The sequence below is a fragment of the Corythoichthys intestinalis genome, chromosome 1 (genome assembly GCF_030265065.1).
Source record: "Corythoichthys intestinalis isolate RoL2023-P3 chromosome 1, ASM3026506v1, whole genome shotgun sequence".
Classification (NCBI taxonomy): Eukaryota; Metazoa; Chordata; class Actinopteri; order Syngnathiformes; family Syngnathidae; genus Corythoichthys; species Corythoichthys intestinalis.
The window spans coordinates 6,482,035-6,498,462 of NC_080395.1; the positions used below are offsets into that span (position 1 = coordinate 6,482,035).

Consider the following 16,428-nt stretch of genomic DNA (forward strand, 5'->3'; position numbering starts at 1 on the left):
CTAAGAGCCCCGTGACCCACATGTACCCCAAAACCAACAGCAAGTGACCTGTACGTGCCTCGACACCAACAGCAAGTGACCAGTATGAGCCCCGAAACCAACTTGAAGTGGCCCCTAAGTGCCTTGAAACCAACAGGAAAGGAACAAAAATCAATATCGTTTAATCATCGTTATGAGCCCTGTATCGCGTATCGTATCGTGAGCTACCCAGAGCTTGCCGCTGCTAATTTGATAGTTCGCACTCTGCACATTCGCCATAACATTCTTAGTAGTGATCAATGCTAACTTCTTCGTCTCATTGTCTTCTTTTTCCCGTAATGTCGGTTGTTAGTTTAGGCACATTACCTCTACTGTCCCCTGGATTGGAAGAAGACTAACTACAACGTAGTTTTTTTTTTTTTTTGTCGTCTGATTCCGCACACGAACCGTGATGTCACAGAACAGGACGAATACAAATACTGTTGCAGTCTTTTTAAAAGCAAATGCTAGCTGTTGCACGTAGTGGTGCTATCGCCATCTATTTACCAGAGGACACCATGTGGGTGGTGGGACTAGAGGACGGAAGGTGGGTCGGATTGGGCAAAGTGCTCATTTTTAGACACTGGGGCCGACACGCTAAAGTGAGTAGTCGTTGAGACACATTAGAAATGTTGCGATGCAAACGCACAGCAGCAGAAAGTGAGCTAGGCAGGAAGCACTTCCGACATAATTAGCCTGGCATTTCCTGTTAGGAGACGACCACAAAACAAGTTAGAACACTTTTAGCTCATTCCCCATTATCTACTAGTAATTTTGATTAGCGGTTTGGACTATTAAAATTTTTGGCATCCAATCGTCCTTCTGCTGTTTATCATTTGTTGACAAGCAGGCAGCGAGATGGTACCTTTTCTTGTATTTACCGATGACGGTTTTACTCTCACACACCCAATATAAAATAAGTAGCACTTATACAGTGGGGCAAATAAGTATTTAGTTAACCACTAATTGTGCAAGTTCTCCCACTTGAAAATATTCGAGAGGCCTGTAATTGTCAACATGGGTAAACCTCCACCATGAAAGACAGAAGTGGAAACCCCCCCCCAGAAAATCACATTGTTTGGTTTTTAAAGAATTTATTTGCAAATCATGGTGGAAAATAAGTATTTGGTCAATACCAAAACTTCATCCCAATAGTTTGTTATGTACACTTTGATGGCAAAAACGGAGGCCAAACGTTTTCTGTAACTCTTCACAAGCTTTTCACACACTTTTGCTGAAATTTTGGCCCATTCCTCCATGCAGATCTCCTCTAGTGCAGTGATCTTTTGGGGCTGTCGTTGGGCAACACTGACCTTCGACTCCTTTCACAGATTTTCTAAGGGGTTGAAATCTGGAGACTGGCTAGGCCACTCCAGGACCTTGAAATGCTTCTTACGAAGCCACTCCTTTGTTGCCCTGGCTGTGTGTTTGGGATCATTGCCATGCTGAAAGACCCAGCCACGTCTCATCTTCATTGCCCTTGCTGACGGAAGGAGATTTTCACTCAAAATCTCTTGATACATGGCCCCATTTATTCTTTCCTTTACACAGATCAGTCGTCTTGGTCCCTTTGCAGAAAAACCTTCCCAAAGCATGATGTTTCCACCCCCATGCTTCACAGTGGATATGGTGTTCTTCAGATGCAATTTAGTATTCTTTCTCCTCCAAACGCGAGAACCTGCGTTTCTACCAGAAAGTACTATTTTGGTTTCATCTGACCATAACACATTCTCCCAGTCTTCTTCTGGATCATCCAAATGCTCTCTAGCGAACCGCAGACGGGCCTGGACGTGTACTTTCTTCAGCAGGGGGACACGTCTGGCAGTGCAGAATTTGAGTCCCTGGCGGCGCATTGTGTTACTGATAGTAGCCTTTGTTACTGTGGTCCCAGCTCTCTGTAGGTGATTCACTTGGTCCCTCCATGTGGCTCTGGGATTTTTGCTCACCGTTCTTGTAATCATTTTGACGCCACGGGATGAGATCATGCACGGAGCCCCAGATCGAGGGAGATTATCAGTGGTCTTGTATGTCTTCCATTTTCTAATAATTGCTCCCACAGTTGATTTCTTTACACCAAGTGTTTTACCTATTGCAGATTCAGTCTTCCCAGCCTGGTGCAGGTCTACAATTTTGTCTCTGGTGCCCTTCGACAGCTCTTTGGTCTTGGCCATAGTGGAGTGTGACTGACTGAGGTTGTGGACAGGTGTCTAAATACCGAAAATGAGTTAAAACAGGTGCCATTAATACAGGTAACGAGTGGAGCCTCATTGACAGCCAGAAATCTTGCTTGTTTTTAGGTGACCAAATACTTATTTTCCACTCTAATTAGTTTGATTTTTAAATAATTTATTTCGAATGTGATTTTCGTTTTTTTTTTACCCATTTTTACCCATGTTGACAATTACAAGCCTCTCTAATCTTTTCAAGTAGGAGAACTTGCACAATTGGTGGTTGACTAAATACTTATTTGCCCCACTGTACCATAGTTTAAAGAAAACAAGCAGAATATAGGGCATAAGAGATACATGACGCCTTCTTATCACGGAAGCCCAATGTGTGCGCGTTGCAACTGACTGAGCAAGATTGACACTGACAATCCCACGTCTGCACCACCAACTCTCGCAATCAGTTCTCACGGACAGTCCAGAACAAATGGCGGGCCGCCCTGTCCCAGCACAAGGAACACATGAGAACGCCCGATATCCAACTGATAACACGCCTGACAAGACTTCAAGAGCCCCTTTGACGCTGAGGTGGCAAAATCCTCAACCTTCGTTGCCCGGACAACAGTAACTCCCGAATCCTCCTGTCCAATCCACAAACCGACAATAATATTACCTCTTTCACTCCCAGCCATTTTCAACGGAGCAAGGCCCTTCGCTCCCGGCCATTTTACTGGAGTTTGACTGGTTTTGCAAGGCCCACAGAAAACTCTGTTGTATTGCTATATAAACATGGAACCCACCAAAAGAAAGATTAGACTCTTCTTTAGAAATTAGCATTAGAAAATAGCATAGTTTGAGGAATTTTCCAATTTCTGATGAAAAAACAGAAATTGAGCTTTTTTCGAAAGCATACATTTCAAACATAACTTTGACTTTAACACAGCTATGTTTCGCTTTAGTTACATCCCAAACATCTGAATAATGTTTTCCTTTTACAAAATAACAAACAACAAGGCAAATAGAGCTTTTGATTGCAAAGTAACAATTTATTTACACATAGCTAACTGAGATGACGCTGTTGTTGCTGCGACCGGCGGGTAAATTTTTCCCTCATCACCGCCTGTCTCATAAAGATTTTTTTTGAGTCCCTGCGAGGTCTGCTCGGCGAGCAGCACGGACTCAACGGCATCGTCCGCTGCACTGGTGGTCCCGGTCGTTCTGCTCGGTCGTCCAGCGCCTGGCATCCCTCCGCCAGCGCCCCGGCTAAATGGCCTGTCCGTTCGTTGCCGTTGAATCGGGTTGCGAGTCTTACCAAATGCACTACTGCCATCCATTGGCCAGTTTTATGGCTTTAAAATGGATTTTCAGCTTTGTGCTTTGGAGCTCAGTTGAACCAGAACCCAGAGATGTCTCTTATGGGAAAAAAACCCCGTAAAAGACGTATAAATATGTCTTTGGGACACTGAAACAATTAAAAATAGAACGTATTTATATGTTTTGGAAGCAAAACACATCCTTCTTCCTGCCCGCCTAGCAACAGCCTTCAAAAGACTAAATGCTTAACGAAGTGTTGTTATTTTTCTCTGGAGGCTTTTGTTGACGTATGATAGGGTGACCTTGCTTCCTCGCCTGAGTCTTTCTGTTTCGCCTTGCTGTTTGATCACTGCTGACCTGAATAAATTGTCAACTTGTGCTTCGGAGCCTTTTTCCAACTTTTAAAATGGAGTCAGTACTAGAGGTTAAGACTAAGGTGAATGGGCGGAGTTTGGCCTTTTGACCGGGATGTCGGGGTCCAGCCGGCCCAGGCCGCTGGAGCTGCGCCAGTGCGGGTCCGGCGGTTCGGCTGGCGTGATTCCGGCAGTCTGGCTAAAAGGTCAGAATCTTCAACGTTTAGCGCTGTCAGTGGCAGCCAATGAGTACTTTTACCCTTTAACACCTAAGCCTATTTTGTCTGAATTTGCATGCCTTTGATGTTTCCTTTATATTTCAAAGAAAAAACTTCACAATGGCCAAGTTGGGTCCCTTTTTTCAGGACACCTTGAACTACATGTCCAAACTGTTGTTTTCTTCACTGACCAATTTTAATCCACATTTTGGACCCAAAAAGACAAAAAAATCCCAAAATTTGTAATGTTGTTGTCCCACTGACAACCAAACATGCTCGACCAACCGTTTTGAAGCTTGATAATATTTATTTAACTTGTTAGGATAAACATTCAATAGAAAAAATAAGATTGAATAGTTTTATGTTTTTTTTTTAGAGAAAAATATATATAACATTGAAAAAAAGTATTCTCAAAAATATTTACAAGTAGTTCATTTTTTTTTTTGCGCACTCAATAAAGTTTGTTTTTTGAACGGGTCACTGAGCTGCGTCACAACGTCACACAGCCTACTCTTCTGCAGTTTGCGCGCTGCTATCACTTCTACTCGGTGAAACTGCGACTAATCCGAGGAAAGCAATGACAAATCCAGCTCATCCTATTCCTTGAGTTAATGAAATAATGCATTAGCTTGTGCTAAATTTAGTTTTCGATTCATTCTGCACGTTTCAAAGTCGCTCGCTCAATCCAACCGGCCGTTGCTTGCTTCGCGTGTCTCCTTTTCCTTAGTTGGCGCCCTTGCTCGTCAATTTATTAAAATTTTTCACATTAGGTTCGTCCTTCTTGACATCACAATGGCTCTTGGGATATGTAGTCTTTTGTGCTGTTTCGGTTTTCAAAAAAGGACAAGAAATGATGGAAATAGACACATGGTCCATGCAGCGTTTTAATGCATGCTTATGAGTGCAATAAAACTATAAAACTCAAATGACATTATTTCCCGTTTTACTTGGTCGATTGACTTCAAATAAAAACTGGTGTGGACATCAACTTGCGTACTTTCAGATGAGAGCAACCAGGGTCACGTGGGTGACGTAATTACAGCGTTACGAGGCTTCAAAGATGATATGCGTAAACGCGTCGCATCCGACACGTTCGGAGTTAAAGGGTTATAATGGATGAAACTAGAGCTGAAATGTATACTCGAGTAACTCGAGTTTAAAAACTGATCCGAGTAATTTTATTCACCTCGAGTAATCGTTTATTTTGACAGCTCTAAGCATCACGTTTTGCTCGGACTACTTTTAATGCGAGACAACGCGCTGATGTCACGTGCATAGAGGAAGAAGCAAAAACAAAAACAAAAAAACTTACACCAGCCGACACCCGCTACAAACGACGCCGACGTTGCTAAATACTAGCTCGCACGATGCTACATTGATAGCAAGTAGCGTCTGATGAGTCTCATAGAGATCACATGTATGTTGAACTAGATGCGCAATGACAGACTCGGCCGCGTCTGGGGAGCGTTATTAAACAGCCGCCATCTTAAAGCAGTAGAGCGCTAAGCGCTAATAAATAAGATTAACCTTACTGTCACTAGCTCACGCTACGTTAGCCCTGCGGAGTGCTAGGTTTCTACTAATTATGACCACTGTCCATGCGTGGCTAACGTGTCTTACATACAGGCTTTAACATAACATAGCGTTGTGGAGTGATGAGGGTGTAAAATAAAAACTCAATAATGCTAACTATCAATTTTAGCTCAGTAGTCATTGCTGGATAAACCACCAAGTAGCACTGGTCCCTAATGTGCTCCAATACAGCCTGTATCATACATTTATTTTGAACACTGCAAAAACTCCAAATCCTATCAGGACTTACAGTTTAGACTAATTTAAAACTTAACTAGAACTTAAAAATGGCTTGACACAAATAGAAATTCAATTGAAACACGTGGGAAAAAAATCCTAACTTTTAAGTTATGTGTGTTATCAAGCGTAACGGCATCTTTAGGTATATATATATATTTTTTTTCAAATAAGATCTAAAGGTTTTTTGAGTGAAAGCAGTGAATTAGTTTTTTTTTTTTTTTTTTTTTCTTAATTCTAGTTACATCTGAGATGCAATTGTTGGCTGTTTTCAACAATATACATCGAAAATAAAGACACTGACTGAAAATGGTTTTCTCATGTATATTTATAATTGCTCTTCACCTAAAAATATATTTGTTTTATCCGATTACTCGATTAATTGATAGGATTTTTAGTCGATTACTCGATTACTAAAATATTTGATAGCTGCAGCCCTAGATGAAACCATCCTTTCGATTTAGAAGTTGCTTGATTTGAATGTCAATTCATTGATTTTGATGGGAAGGTGGCCCCTACCAACATGGCCGCCCTGATGCCATTTTCACTCGATCATTTCAAATGGATTGAAAGTCGACTGGTGATTTAAAGTGCTCTTACGTGGCTCTCTGTTGAATTGTCATCCGGCAGAAAAGCTGTACAACAGTCACGGACCGGAGCTGCGCCGCTCGCTCTTTTCGCTCAAGCAGCTTTTCCAGGTAAGACCACGCCTACTTCGCCGCCATCATTATTGTCATCGCTGACCGCGCCTTTTCCGCCGTCTCAGGACGACAAGGACCTGGTTCCCGAGTTCGTGGCGTCGGAGGGTTTGACATGTTTGGTCAAAGTGGGAGCCGAGGCCGACCACAACTACCAGAACTACATCCTAAGAGGTGTGTCTATTTTTATGTCACACGTGCGTTCGTTTAACCCGCTCGTTCGGCACTTGCAGCTCTGAGTCAGATCATGTTGTTCGTGGACGGCATGAACGGCGTCATCCACCACAGCGAAACCCTGGAGTGGCTCTATGCCTTAACTGGAAGTCAGGTCAGTCGCACCGCGTTACGAGTCTTTTGCGCTCGGATAAAGACGGCCGTTCGCTGTCGTCCCTTCAGTCTCGTTTGCTGGTCAAAACGTCCTTGAAGCTCCTCATCGTCTTCGTGGAATATCGAGAATCCAACAGCCCCGTTCTCATCGGCGCCGTCAACGCTGTGGATGTGCGCAGAGGTACGCACGTCATTCCCAATTCTTCTGACTAGGGGTGAGACAACATGTCGAAATAGTGATATACAGTGGGGCAAATAAGTAGTCAACCACGAATTGTGCAAGTTCTCCTACTTGAAAAGATTAGAGAGGCCTGTAATTGTCAACATGGGTAAACCTCAACCATGAGAGAATGTGGGGAAAAAAACAGAAAATCACATTGTTTGATTTTTAAAGAATTTATTTCCAAATTAGAGTGGAAAATAAGTATTTGGTCACCTACAAACAAGCAAGATTTCTGGCTGTCAAAGAGGTCTAACATCTCATGAGGTCTAACGAGGCGCCACTCGTTACCTGTATTAATGGCACCTGTTTTAACTCATTATTAGGGTTGCTCTGATCATGTTTTTTTGCTCCCGATCGTTTTAGTTTGAGTATCTGCCGATCCCAATATTTCCCGATCCGATTGCTTTTTTTTTGCTCCCGATTGAATTCCAATCATTCCCGATAATTTTTCCCGATCATATACATTTTGCCAATGCATTAAAAAAAAAAAAGAATAAAACTCGGACAAATATATACATTCAACATACAACGTATTTGTTTATTATGACAATAAATCCTCAAGATGGCATTTACATTATTAACATTCTTTCTGTGAGAGGGCTCCTCGGATAGAAAGACTTGTAATTCTTAAAGGATAAATGTGACTTTGTATATTGTGACTAAATATTGCCATCTAGGGTATTTGTTGAGCTTTCAGTAAATGGTACTGTAGCCATTTAACTGTTCTGCCCAAATGCATGATGGGAACTGCAACCATGACTGTGCGTAGTGGCCCCAATTGATATATCTTCTCTGCGTTGGGAAATAACATAGGGTGTTAAGAGAAAGATCAACTACTACCTTGCTTCCCCACATTGCTTCCCACAATATTTCTAATTGTAGAGAGAGGGATTGTAAGGCTTTAGCCAATTAAAAAAAGGCTCCAAAGACTGCCAAAATCCACTCTACTCATTTTACACTGCCTTTTAGCTCTATATATAGGTAGAACGGCGCCATAATAGATTGAACGCACAATGCGTGAGTATGTCGTGCAGCGCATGCGTTAATTGCGATAAATTTGATAGCCCTACTTTAAGCCAAAACTAAACTCTGGATGAGTGTAAGACATTTTGTCTGTAACGTTAAATACAATTAGTAAACGATTTTACTAAAAAATATATATATATTAAAAAAGGCATGTCCGATATTTTTTATATACTTTATACGATACTTTGAAAATGACGTGATCGGGATGCCGATCGATCGGGACATCTTTACTCATTATCGGTATAAAAGACACCTGTCCACAATCTCAGTCAGTCACGCTCCAAACTCCACTATGGCCAAGACCAAAGAGCTGTCGAAGGACACCAGAGACAAAATTGTAGACCTGCACCGGGCTGGGAAGACTGAATCAGCAATAGGTAAAACGCTTGGTGTAAAGAAATCAACGGTGGGAGCAGTTATTAGAAAATGGAAGACATACAAGACCACTGATAATCTCCCTCGATCTGGGGCTCCATGCAAGATCTCACCCCGTGGTGTCAAAATGATAACAAGAACGGTGAGCAAAAATTCCACAACCACACGGGGGGACCTAGTGAATGACCTACAGAGAGCTGGGACCACAGTAACAAAGGCTACTCTCAGTAACACATTGTGCCACCAGGGACTCGAATCCTGCACTGCCAGACGTGTCCCCCTGCTGAAGAAAGTACACGTCCAGGCCCGTCTGCGGTTCGCTAGAGAGCATTTGGATGATCCAGAAGAGGACTGGGAGAATGTGTTATGGTCAGATGAAATCAAAATGGAAGTTTTTGGTGGAAACACAGGTTCGCATGTTTGGAGGAGAAATAATACTGAATTGCATCTGAAGAACACCATACCCACTGTGAACCATGGGAGTGGAAACATCATGCTTTGGGGCTGTTTTTCGGCAAAGGGACCAGGACGACTGATTTGTGTAAAGGAAAGGATGAACGGGGCCATGTATCGAGAGATTTTGAGTGAAAATCTCCTTCCATTATCAAGGGCCTTGAAGATGAGACGTGGCTGGGTCTTTCAGCATGACAATGATCCCGAACACACAGCCAGGGGAACAAAGGAGTGGCTTCGTAAGACGAATTTGAAGGTCCTGGAGTGGCCTAGCCAGTCTCCAGATAGGGTAGAAAATGTGTGGAGGGAGTTGAAAGTCCGCGTTGCCCGACGACAGCCCCAAAACATCACTGCTCTAGAGGAGATCTGCATGGAGGAATGTGATTTTCTGTTTTTTTTCCCACAATCTGTCTCTCATGGTTGAGGTTTACCCATGTTGACAATTACAGGCCTCTCTAATATTTTCAAGTGGGAGAACTTGCACAATTAGTGGTTGACTAAATACTTGTTCTCCCCACTGTATATAGCTATACTTTGTATTCCAAAAGGTTATCGATATGCCCCCGCCAATAATCGATATATAGTTTTTAAAAGGTGTCGCTATTGTTGTTGTCTATGTTAGCCAATTGGCTGCCAATGACGGCCAGTTTATTTTGACAGTCAAATTGGATTAGACGCCTAGTGCAGTCAATATCACTCAAACATGAACACCTCCTGATTTTGTGGGCATTTTCAGGTGACTTCCTGTTGATTTGGATGAACTTTCTATTAATTTGGGGACATTCTTAAGTCACTTCCTGTTCAGCAACCCAAAATTAACAGGAAGTGACCTGTAAATGCCCCACAAGGAAGAGGAAGTGACCGAAAATCAACAGGAAACAGGACCCTAGATAACCAAGTTGAAATTGGCTGCCATTCACTACCATAGACATCTTGAAGTGGGAGGGATGGCAGGTCACTTCCTGTTAAATTGGGAGCATTCTATGGCCACTTTCTCTTGATTCAGGTAATTTCCTGTTCTTGAGGCATTCCAGGGGCACTTCCTGTTGATTCGGCAACAATTTTGGATCACTTCTTGTCCATGGAATTCACGAACATAGCCGTCAATGGCATAGACATGCATGGTCATCAATGGCATCAACATACATTGGGGTCAATGGAATCGAAGTCTATGTCATGTCAAATGTTTACGTGTTTGCTAGGCGCGAAGCCGTGGTCCTACGTGATGGACATCCTCCACGAGAAGGGCGGTGACGGCGAGCTCCTGGTCTTCGCCATGACGTTGGTCAACAAAACTCTGGCGGCGCTTCCAGACCAGGATTCTTTTTACGACGTCACCGACTGTCTGGAGAGCCTCCGGATGGAGGAGGTGGTCCGCGGGTTCCTGGCCGACGACAACGCCGGGGCCGACTTGCGGGCGCAGTTGACCATATATGAGGTAAAAGCAGGGGTGAAAGTGGCTAGAATGTCTTGCCGGAACTCCCCGACGAGAAGGTCGCCACGGAGCCAGAAATTTTATTTATTTATTTTTTTCATTTTTTGGGGGTGAGGGGTGTCAAACCACTTAAACTACTGAAATGCAAAGAAAACTGTTTAGCAGTTATTTCTATAACACCTACAAAATTGATTTTCATTCAAAATTGTATTTTTTTCAATGATTTGCAAAATAAAAGTTAACAAAAACAGCAATAACCCCAACCTCCATCTCCTAATTTTTATTTTCCCTCATTTCTCTACATACTAAATGCCAAATCTAAATTTTAATGACTTAAGAACATAGGATGTATATTAAAATTGAAGTTAACTTAAACACTTTTTAAAAAAAACAAAACAAAAAACAAAGATATAAGTAACATACTGTACATTCAGAAAACATTTACTTTTTTTTTTTTTTTTTAATATATATTAAAGATTAGGGCTGTCAAAATTTTCACGTTAACGGGCGTTAATTTTTAAAATTAATCACGTTAAAATATTTGACGCAATTAACGCAGATGTCCTGCTCAGACAGATTTAAATGACAGTACAGTGAAACGCTCACTTGTGTTTTATGGAGTTTTGCCGCCCTCTGCTGGCGCTTGGGTGCGACTGATTTTACAGGCTTCAGCATCCGTAAGCATTGTGTAAGTAATTATTGACATCAACAATGGTGGGCTACTAGTTTATTTTTTGATTGAAATTTTTACAAATTTTATTAAAACAAAAACATTAAGACGGGTTTTAATATAACATTTCTATAACTTGTACTAACATTTTTCTTTTAAGAACTACAAGTCCCTCTATCCATGAATCGCTTTAACCATCTAGTTGATTTATTGTTATAATAAACAAATACAGTCCTTATGTACCGTATGTTGAATGTGTATATCCATCTTGTGTCTTATCGTTCCATTCCAACAATAATTTACAGAAAAATGTCATATTTTATAGATGGTTTGAATTGCGATTTAATTGCGATTAATTACGATTAATTAATTTTTAAGCTGTAATTAACTTGATTAAAAATTTTAATCGTTTGACAGCCCTAATAAAGATATAAGTACCGTATTTTTTGGACTATAAGTCGCACCAGCCATAAAATGCCCAACGAAGAGGAAAAAAACATATATAAGTCGCACTGGAGTATAAGTCGCATTTTGGGGGGAAATTTACTTGATAAATTCCAACACATAGAACAGATATGTCATCTTGAAAGGCAATTTAAAATAAAAATACAATAGAGAACAACATGCTGAATAAGTGTACAGTATAATAATGTTACATGATGTATGAACAACGAAAAGTGGTCGGTATGTAAACGTAACATAGCTATTGAGTTATTCAGATAACTATAGCATAAAGAACATGCTAACAAGTTTACCAAACCAGCAGTGTCACTCCAAAATAACATGTGAAATTATTTAGTATGCAGTGGCGCCTCCAGAAATGTTTCATAGGGGTGGCCAGATGGGGCCACTTAAAATCTTGGGGTGGCCAAAACTAAAAGCCATAATTTCAGGTTTTCATTATATTATTGCAGTAAAAAGGTCAGGGGAAAACTATCAGAAAGACTTAAGGCTACTGATATACTTTGGTGAATTGTGTAATATTTAATGTTACTAATGATTTAATGTGCGTAGTCCATAACTGTCCAGTCAACATTTTGAGTTCCACAACAATTCTGTTTTATTATGTTATGTGTATATTTGGCATAAGGTGTACATTTAACTAGGGCTGTCAAACGATTAAAATTTTTCATCAAGTTAATCACAGCTTAAAAATTAATTAATCGCAATTCAAACCATCTCTAAAATATGCCATATTTTTCTGTAAATTATTGTTGGAATGGAAAGATAAGACGGATATATACATTCAACATACTGTACATAAGTACTGTATTTGTTTATTATAACAATAAATCCACAAGATGGCATTAACATTGTTAACATTCTTTCTGTGAAAGGGATCCACGTATCAAAAGACTTGTAATTCTTAAAGGATGAATGTGAGTTTGTATATTGTGACTAAATATTGCCATCTAGTGTAGTTGTTGAGCTTTCAGTAAATGATACTGTAGCGACTTAACTGTTCTGCCCAAATGCGTGATGGGAAGTGGTGCAACCACGACTGTGTGTGGTGGCTGCAAATGTTATATCTTCTCTGCCTTGGGTACACTCCTGTCATTCTTCTCCACGTCGCCTCCCACAATATTTATAATTGCTGTGGGAGAGATGACAAAGCTTTTGCTAATTAAAAGCACAGCCCAAATGAATGCTCGTATCTACTCCACTCACTTGATACTAGGAGTGGGAACCTCTTGGTACCTCACGATACGATACGATTTACGATACAAAGCTCACGATAACGATGATCTGTCGATATGGCAATACAACGATTATCGATACATTGGTCAGGAAATCATTCTAGAATATTCTACAAAAAACTAATAAACAGAAAAACAAGCTTCTGCTGTGAATTGGAATGAGTTTATCACGAGTAAACGTCCAATCCATTTGAACTGGGAGGGTGGCAGCGAATGAACTGGCATCCCTCCCACTTCAAACGGATTGAACATCTATGGCCGTCAGTGGCAGCCAATGACAATGAGGTAATTTTGGGCAACTAAGGTCATTTACCTGTTGATTTTCAGTTACTTCCTGTTGATTTTGGGGTATTTTAGAGGTCACTTCCTGTTTATTTTGAGTTACAGAACAGGAAGTGACCTGGGAATCACCCAAATGAATAGGCAGTGCCTCAAACTCAACAGGAAATGACCTGTAAATGCCCTGAAAATCAGACAGAATGACTGTGAATTAGGCCTGCAGCTATCGATTTTATTAGTCGATTAATCGATGAACTAGTTAGTTTGAATAATCGAGTAATCGGATAAGGAACATAAAAAATTAAAATACCTGACCTGAGCCTCAAACGGTATAAAAAAAATAAATGAGGATATATGTGCAACAAAAGAACAATTAACTAATTTACATAGTCCGTACTTTAAATGCTATAAAATGGTTCAAACACATATTCCCACAAAAAAAACGGCTAAATATACCTTTAAACAAAATTACGAATGCATTAAAAAAAATTAGCTCAAACAAAAAAATTTGCTTATGTTGGTCTTAACAAGGAGCAGCTGGATTCAGCCATGTGAAATGAGGCAGACTAGAGGGCAGCTTATCCACCCAAATCAACAAAACTAAATGCAAACACTTTCAAAACAAACCATTACAAATCCACTTTAATTAAATGAATACTCGAGGCAGCAAAATTTAATTTGAATATTTTTTTTCTAATCGAATACTCGAGTTAATCGTTGCAGCACTACTGTCAACGCTCTGGTTTCGAATGAACGAGCGTTCCCAGTCTAAATGGATTCGGCGTCGTGCACCGTCAATGTAGCCTGAGAGTTAACTGAGACACTATTATGGTAGAATATTTAGGTAGCAACTTGTTGGTTCCTTTTTATTTTTTTATTTTTATTTTTTAGACATTGACACCGTTTTAAAACGATATCTCGATTCTTGGCAGGAGCATATCGATAACCTTTTGTGATACAAAGTATCATGATATATCACCATTTTGATATTTTGTTTCACCCGTACTTGACACTGCCTCTTATCTCTGTATATAAGTAAAACGTTGCCATTGTAGGCTGTTTGCCGCAATGCGTGAATGAGACGTACCGCGAATGCGTTAATTGCGATAAATATTTTCACGTGATTAATTTTTTAAAAATGTATTACCGCCCATTAACGCGATAAATTTGACAGCCCTACATTTAACAAAACAAAATAAATGCATTCGTTTGGGATGAAATCCATAACCGATGCTATAACAATCTAACGATATACTGGCAAGCGGGGTGGCCAGTGAGGTGGCCAAACCCAACCCACCCCTGGCCACCCCCTGGTGGCGCCTTTGCGCCTTAGAGGTCCAATCCATTTGAAGCGGCAGGGCTGGCAGTGGATGAACGAACATCCGACCCGCCCGCTTCAAAGGGATTGGACACCTAGCAACCGCCGTCAGGACAGAGCCATATTAGCAATGACATTCATGCAACGGCACTGACACAAAATGGCTGAAACGGCATAACGTCAGTTGTATAGATGTGTGATATCTATCGGCATTGCGCCCAGGCGGCGTTACGTCACGAAGATGGAGAAAGCTGGGACTCATCGGGGCCCGGGCGGAAAGATCGTCGGAAGAATCGGCGCTCGTCCGATCACGGCTCGCCCGACGCTCCCTCTCCGCCTCTTTCTCCGCCTCCTTCCCACTCCCCGCCCACTCTCGGAAGCAGCGACGAGCAGGAGACCCCGTGAGTATTTCTCCTCCTCCAACCGATCGCCGTCACGTCCAATTCATTTTGAGTGAACGTTCCTTCGTCGAGTGCTAAAATTCCCCCCAAAATAAACATGGAATCAGTGATGTAAATTATGATGGAGGGAGGGCCACGAAAAGAAAAACATCATGTTTAGATGTATATGTTACGTCGTCCTCTGGTGGACACATGGCGCAAGTGTAACATAAGACGGCAAAGGTTTAAACTCAAATGATCAATACATGGGTCAGGAAATCATTCTAGGATATTCTACAAAACAATGAATAAACAGGAAAACAAGCTATTTTCATCCTTTTGCTGTGAATTTAATTAAGTTTATCACTAGTAGACATCCAATTCGTTTGAAATGTTCAAAATTTGCCAAAAACTTACTCATTCATTTCTAATGGGCAAAATTTCCCATTCATTTCAATGGCACAAAAACATATCTACAGGAAATCAGGGATGCCTCAAAATAATCAGGAAGTGATCCTGAAATTCCTCAAAGTCAACAAGAACTGACCCAATATGAACAGGAAGTGAACCCATAATGCTACCAAAAACAGGAGGTGACCTGATATCGACAGTAAATCTGAGATGCCTCAAAATCAACAGGAAGTGTCCTGATATCTACAGGAAGTGACCCTGGAATGCCCCAAAATCAACAGGAAGAGTAATAATAGCTACAGGAAGTCTGAGGTACCTCAAAATCAACAGGGTGTGACCCAATATGTACTGGAAGTGACCCGAAATGGTCCCAAATCTACAGAAAGCGACCCCGAAATCCCCTCTAAATCAACAGGAAGTGGTTCGATATCGACATGAAGTGACCCTGGAATTCCCCAAAATGAACAGGAAGCGAAATAGTAGCTACAGGAAGTCTGAGCTGCCTCAAAATCAATAGGAAGTGGTTCGATATCTACATGAAGTGACCCTGGAATTTCCCAAAATCAACAGGAAGCGAAATAGTAGCTACAGGAAGTCTGAGCTGCCTCAAAATCAATAGGAAGTGATCCAGTATGTACTGGAAGTGACCCTGGAATGCCCCAAATCAACAGGAAGCGAGATGATAGCTACAGGAAGTCTGCGGTACCTCAAAATTAACAGGAAGTGACCCAATATGTACAGGAAGTGACCCTGGAATAACCCCAAATACACAGGAAGTGACATGAAAGCTACAGGAAGTCCGAGGTACCTCAAAATCAACAGGAAATTACCTGAAATGCCCCCAAATCTACAGAAAGTGACCCGAAATCCCTTCTAAATCAACAGGAAGTGACCTGATATCTGCAGGAAGTGACCCTGTAATGCCTCAAAACAACAGAAAGTGACCCTGGAATGCCCCAAAATCGACAAAGTGAATTAATAGCTACACGAAGTCTGAGGTACCTCATAATCAACAGGAAGTGACCCAATATGTACAGGAAGTGACCATGGAATGCCCTCAAATCGACAGGAAGTGACATGATAGCTACAGGAAGTCCGAGGTACCTCAAAATCAACAGGAAATGACCCGAAATGCCCCCAAATCCGAAGAGGGTGACCCCAAATTCCCCTTTAAATCCACAGGAACTGGTCCAATATCTACAGGAACTGAACCTGGAATGCCTCTAAAACAACAGGAAGTGACCCAATATGTACAGGAA

The 16,428-nt window shown here is 41.3% G+C and overlaps 1 protein-coding gene across 4 annotated transcripts in view; it reads left to right on the top strand.

Moving 5' to 3' along the window:
- Positions 1-16,428, top strand: part of fhod1 (formin homology 2 domain containing 1) — a 77,151-nt gene that overhangs the window by 21,242 nt on the left and 39,481 nt on the right. For all 4 annotated transcript variants that reach the window (XM_057844858.1, XM_057844873.1, XM_057844866.1 and 1 more), the window contains exons 4-9: positions 6,508-6,575; positions 6,644-6,749; positions 6,809-6,903; positions 6,972-7,083; positions 10,182-10,417; positions 14,601-14,779. In XM_057844858.1, the coding sequence (XP_057700841.1) occupies positions 6,508-6,575; positions 6,644-6,749; positions 6,809-6,903; positions 6,972-7,083; positions 10,182-10,417; positions 14,601-14,779 (796 nt within the window). The remainder of the gene's footprint in view (positions 1-6,507; positions 6,576-6,643; positions 6,750-6,808; positions 6,904-6,971; positions 7,084-10,181; positions 10,418-14,600; positions 14,780-16,428) is intronic.